This window comes from Penaeus vannamei, chromosome 14 (genome assembly GCF_042767895.1).
Source record: "Penaeus vannamei isolate JL-2024 chromosome 14, ASM4276789v1, whole genome shotgun sequence".
Classification (NCBI taxonomy): Eukaryota; Metazoa; Arthropoda; class Malacostraca; order Decapoda; family Penaeidae; genus Penaeus; species Penaeus vannamei.
Window position 1 is genome coordinate 6,262,440 of NC_091562.1, and position 6,170 is coordinate 6,268,609.

The following is a 6,170-nucleotide window of genomic DNA, read 5'->3' on the forward strand; positions in this document are numbered from 1 at the left end:
GGAACTTGGTAGCATTTTCTTCTGTCAGACCCTGAAGGATTTAAGATGTGACATTGTTGCTTTTGTAAAATAGATATTGGCTATTCTCTCATAAGATTATTCCCTTTTATAACTTGCCAAGCAGTTTGGCTGATAATAGATACAAATCTAACACATGAATTATAGTATTTTTCAGATTTTTACAGTCATAGGCTCATATTATAGTAGAGAGACTGCATAAATGAATGAGAAGAATATACTTTATACTTATTTCTCTATGATGTAGATAAATGAAAGGAAATGTTATAGCAACAAGAGGTCACACAAACTTATCATCCTGAAGGGTGTGAATACACTGAAGCACAAAGTCATAAGCATATATTTCTGATGTTTATCTCAACAGAAGACCACACTTAAGTCATGGTAATCAATGTACACTCAAAGTTCTCCCAAGAAAGTAGTACTAACCACAAGAAGGACAAATACCAGTGATCATGAAAGCAGAAACTCATGAGCAAGTGGGCATTTTGCTCCATGTGAACATGGAACGTCCTTACAACAAGGTTTTCTTGTGTTTTGGAGATGTGTGTAAGCACTCCTGAGACCAGTGACTGAAAGAGAGAGAAAAATAAAACACTAACTCTGTCTGAGTCCCAGAAAGTTTTAGTTTTCATAATCAGTACAGTAAGCATGCAAACCTTATAATGCCTTGACATTAAAATATATATCTTTTAAGGATCTGTGTAGACATAAGCTCTTTCTCAAGAGAATGAAAACACGTGGTGGTGAGAAGTGTTGTTTCGTCCGCAGGTGAGGATGGTGCCATGACTTCCCACGGAGCGGACAGCCATGAGTCGACCCTGGATATGACTGATGTGATGGACATCAGTTGTGATCCTCCAGGGCCATCCTCTGTTCGTGCTATGTCCTCGGCCTCCCCAGCCGTGTCTCGTGTATCCTCAAGGCCATCTTCTCATGTTGGGGAAGAAGTGCAGGCTGTTACCACACGCCTGCATCAGGTGGCTGTCACACACCCTGATTCCCTGAGGTCCTCTCCTCTGAATCAGAGAGCATCCAGTCTTGAGGACAGTAGAGTTCTTACATCATCAGCAGAAGAGCTCAGTTCAACGCTGGTTTCAAATTTTAAAGGTGATGATCCTTCAGATTCAGTGTGGGTACCCATTGACCGCCCTCCTATGAGGTCAGTCAGCCAAAGTCCAGAATTCATTCAGGTGAGAAGAAAACCAGAAGAGCCTGTAGCAAAAAGAACAACACCCACACCAAAGTCAAGTGGAAAGATGGTGACCTCATACAATAAACAGGCAGATGATAAGGAATCAGTCGTCTTTATCAGTGACGATGACCCCTATAAAAAAGAAAGCATGTCCTCATCCTCTAAGTCCTCCTCATTGCCTGACAATGAGCCTAGTTCATTAGGTGACAGCATGACATCCTCAAAGAACTCTGGAAAGTCAGTTGATGATGGAAAATCATCTAGCAGCTCTTCACTTTCCAGCAGCAAGAAAGGCAGTGTTCAAATTAAATCTGAGAAGAAAATTCCTGGTTTCAGTCAGGATGAAAGGGAAAAGGAGAAGGAGGAGTTTAAACCATCAGCAACAGTAACAGCCACCTCTACCTCTGTTTGGAGTAGGGGATCTCCATTTGAATCATCATCTACAGCAAAAGCCCCTAGTCCTCCTCAGGAAGAGGAACAGGCCTTAGAGGAATTCAGCAGTCCAAAAATCATGAAAACTTCAGCAACAGAATCAACAACAGCCACAACAGAGCTGTCATGGAAGCCCAAAAATAAAACAAAGAAGCCACCCTCTACCACCACATCAGAAGATGACTTGTGGTCAACAACAGAAAGCAAAAAAGATAAGAAAAAGAAAAAAAAGAAGACCAAGACCACCTCTGAAGAGGAAAGTGAAGCTCCTTTGGATGTCCAACCTGCATCAGTAGTGACCAGCTCCTTCAAGGATACTCACAGAATTCAGGATTCTGAGGAATGGAGGGACACACAAGTGGAACCGAAAGAGGATAATTCAAAAACTATCGACACCAAAGCTAATCAGGATGCCATTCATATGGACATTGATATTGAGGCAGACTATTTTCATGCAGCAGAGGAGTATCATGAACCCGGTGAGAAAATGGATGAATTTGTAGACTTCAAGAAGGAGTGTTTCCAGGAGCCTCAAGCTGAAAAATATGAAGAAGCCCAGGACTCAGTTGTGCAAAACTTGGAAGATTTTGAGTTTACAAATGAAGAGGAGGCTGTTCCAAAAGAGCAGTCCCAGGAATCCATGTTAAGATCTATGCATGATGACAATGATCTTGCAAAAGCTCTAGAAGAAGCATATTCGTCAGATGACAACACTCCTGTGCCAGCCAAAGCAAGGACTCGCACTCATTCACGATCACGGCCAAGTCGAGCCTCTGAGATGTTCCCATTCAAAGAAGATACTTCTGATGATGAAGAAGAAGTTCGACTAAGGAGACGTGTTGTTGTTTCAGCTACAATTACATGCTCAACCAGCCGTTCATCCGGAGCAGATGAGACCAGTACAGATGAACGAGGGGAGACAAGTGATGACAGAGGAGAATCCAGTACAGATGACAGAAGGACTGCCACAAGTGAGAGTGATGTGGCAGCCAGCCCAAACCCTAGAGCAACATCCACCTCCAAGAAGAAGAAGAAAAAGAGGCGATAAAAGGTTTTTTGCCTCAGTAAAAGTGAAAACTTGGGTTTCTGCTTATGAACAATTTAGAGAACTTCTCTTGCACAAGAAGTGATGCTTGTTGTTGATTTTTTCTTACTTAAACATTTATGCCAATCTTTGAAGAAGCTTTATAGTGAAAAGGACCAAATATTGAATGTATGAATAATAACAAAGTGCTTTTGACATGAACCATGTTAATAATCTTGCTGCAGTTGTTGATGCATTTTATTATTCTATTTTTCCAAGTAATTTTATTATTTGTGTGAGCATCACAGATGTTACATAACTATCAAATTTTTGCCTTCTTTATTTTCATGCATATATTTATGTGAAATAGTGTGTAAATTGTAATAATTGTGATTACATTGAGAAAAAGGAAAAATCATGTGAATGGTGAAGTATTCATTCATTAGAATTTAGTTGGGCTATATCAGGCTTTTGCATATGTTGCAGAAATTGAACAGAATACAATCAGTGGTAGATGTTAACAGAGCAATATATCTTGAAAGCTTCCTTTTGCATTTTATGAAAGAATGGAAGCATTTTGCTTGTCAGCTGTTTATTGTATAGCAATAATAAGAATTACAATTTCCTTACATTTCAATCGATTGAGTAAAAATTAAAAAAAAATAATAATATTAGATTTCTGGGTTATGTTGATTATAAACTTATTGGAAAAGGTGGCCTAGATCATCACTTTATGCATCATAATCGCATAAGCAAACTTGATATGAATTATTCTAGTTAATTCTGTAGAAGCCAGTCCATGAACCTAGGAATCAGAAGAATCAGCTTGGCTGTCTGCAGATAGTTCTGTTCTTTTCATATGTATATCTATTTTCTTGCTTATTTTTTTTCCTAGCCCAATACTGAGAATATGTTGTAGTAGTGCAGAATCAGTTGATGATCCAATGGCATCTTATGCTGTGCCGAAACAGGTAGATCTCACAAGTATACAGAACATGTTGATGGACACATTTTTTTCCACAATATAAAACCATTTGGGCAATTTACGTGCTTGCTGAATGATGTGATTGCTTGGGTCATGATGTAATTATGATGAGGAGGTTAAGGACTTGTTTAGTTTGTGCATTCTGCCTTCAGACCTGGTGAAAATGATGGTGTCATGGAAGTTGCAAAGAGAAAGATGAATGCGTTGTTTTCATTTGTCAGTTGAGAGGGTGTTGTAGAGATCTTTCTTTGACATGATAATTCAGGCTTGAGCATGTGTTTTTAGTGCGTTTTTTTCTTTATTTTTTTATTTTTATTTTTATTTTCTTTATTTAGGGTTGGTATTTTTGGGTTAGTTTTAGTAACACAGACATTGAAATACGTTTAGATTAATCAGATTTTACAAGATATTATTTTATTTATGTAGTATTAACAGACAGTTTGACTTTTCAATTCAAAATATAGTAAGTTATCTTGTCCAACTAGAAATTAGACTTTCTGAAATATGCTATCAGTAAACATATAGAATTTACCCACATTTCAGATCATAGCAGTATGAGATATGATATTAAGGTATATACTGTTGCATATATTGTGAAGTGGTAAGTATTTTTTATGTTGGTATAGGAAAAAAAATCCCACAGCCTTGATAATCATTATTATTGTAGTTTGTATATTTTTATTTAGCTGTGTATGCAGATATTACCTTATTGTATGCAAAGGGCCATGTTCATTTTTTAGGCAGTCATCTTGGTTGTTTTTTCTAATGGCCACTCGGTTTCCTTTTATTTAAAATGGATTTTCTGGTTCTGAGAGAAGTGGACTATGTGTCTCAGTGACAGAGTATTAGGAATGTGAGTGAAGACAGTTTTAATATTTTTTATTTCCTATGTGCGAAACATACTCACATGGGCTACAAGTTGGGACATATATGATCGAGCATTCATTTCTGTCTCTCCCTCTTCTTCTTCCTGTTTCCCGTTTTTCCCCACTTTTCATATAATCCCTCCCTTTCTCCCTCTTTTCTCCTATCCCATCTCTGTTCCCTCTTTTGCCATCTAATCAAAAATATGCATTAATTTTTATCATTATTAGTATGGTGCAGTACAATAATTAATTAATGTTAGCATACCAGTTTTGAGTGGACCTTTAAATCTTTTAAAAATCATGATGATTGATAAAAAAAAAAAACTTGCACCAGTTAAGTCTTTTCATAGCATACATCATTTCAGCACTGAATTCACGCAGCATCAAACTCACATATTTCAGCACTAACTTTCATGTGCTTCCCCATTTTCACTCCATAGTTGAAAAGTCTATGCAATAGATTGGACTCTTAAAGAAACACAAATGCTGAATGAGGTGTATAAATGCACAAAAAGGTATTCAGACTTAGTAATAGGTATGATGTAGATGAGCTGTTCAGGCAGCACATTTCTGTACTCTAACTACTGTATGAATGTAAGGTCTTTTGGATATTCTTCTATGCACTTATTAGATTGGTAGACTAACTTGTAAATAAGACACACAAAAAAAAAATGCATTATTATCCAGCATAGCAGACCTTAGTGTTATATACTACTGATGAGTGGAAGACGCTTTAGCCAATTTTTTAGAGATTCTGATCCATTGTCTTTTTTGGAGATAACTTTATCACATTATCCTTGAATATCATCTAGGCACTGTGTGGATTAGATACGTATTTTTATTTTAAATTTATGCATAAGTATGTTGGTGATAAATGCCAGCTGATTAAAAGAACATTATTATACATAAACACAGACACACACAAACATGCACATATATATGTAGAGTTACAAAGACAGAAAAATGCAAATACTTCAACATTTATTCATATACATTTGGAGTCACAGGCTCACTCTTGGACATAGTGAGTGAGTGAGTGAGTGAGTGAGTGAGTGAGTGAGTGAGTGAGTGAGTGAGTGAGTGAGTGAGTGAGTGAGTGAGTGAGTGAGTGAGTGAGTGAGTGAGTGAGTGAGTGAGTGAGTGAGTGAGTGAGTGAGTGAGTGAGAGAGAGAGAGAGTGAGAGTGAGAGTGAAGAGAGAGAGAGAGAGAGAGAGAGAGAGAGAGAGAGAGAGAGAGAGAGAGAGAGAGAGAGAGAGAGAGAGAGAGAGAGAGAGTGTGAGAGTGTGTGTGTGTGTGAGAGAGAGAGTGTGAGAGTGTGTGAGTGTGTGAGTGTGAGAGTGTGAGAGTGTGAGAGTGTGTGCGTGTGTGTGCGTGTGTGTGCGTGTGTGTGTGTGTGTGTGTGTGTGTGTGTGTGTGCGTGCATGTGTATGTGTGGAGTGAGAGAGAGAATGAGAATGATAGTAACTAGTGCACAGTGCAAGGTTAAAAGAGGTGAAAAAAGTGATTGAGGGAAAGAAATTAATGTAGGGAGTTATTTTGAATATACCACATCATTGCTTGTGTTATAACTTTCCATCGTCTAGGTAATGGTTAACCTTGGGTTTCACATTGTTTTGCCAGCAGTGGTATGAAGAGTCATTCACTCTGCAA

General features: G+C 38.0%; 1 protein-coding gene across 4 annotated transcripts in view; it reads left to right on the plus strand.

Annotated features, from left to right (window-relative positions):
- Window positions 1-4,845, plus strand: part of LOC138864013 (BCAS3 microtubule associated cell migration factor-like) — a 39,770-nt gene extending 34,925 nt beyond the window's left edge. For all 4 annotated transcript variants that reach the window (XM_070129664.1, XM_070129666.1, XM_070129665.1 and 1 more), the window contains one exon: window positions 790-4,845. In XM_070129664.1, the coding sequence (XP_069985765.1) occupies window positions 790-2,693 (1,904 nt within the window). In that variant the 3' untranslated portion in view covers window positions 2,694-4,845. The remainder of the gene's footprint in view (window positions 1-789) is intronic.
- The last annotated feature ends 1,325 nt before the right edge of the window (window positions 4,846-6,170 follow it).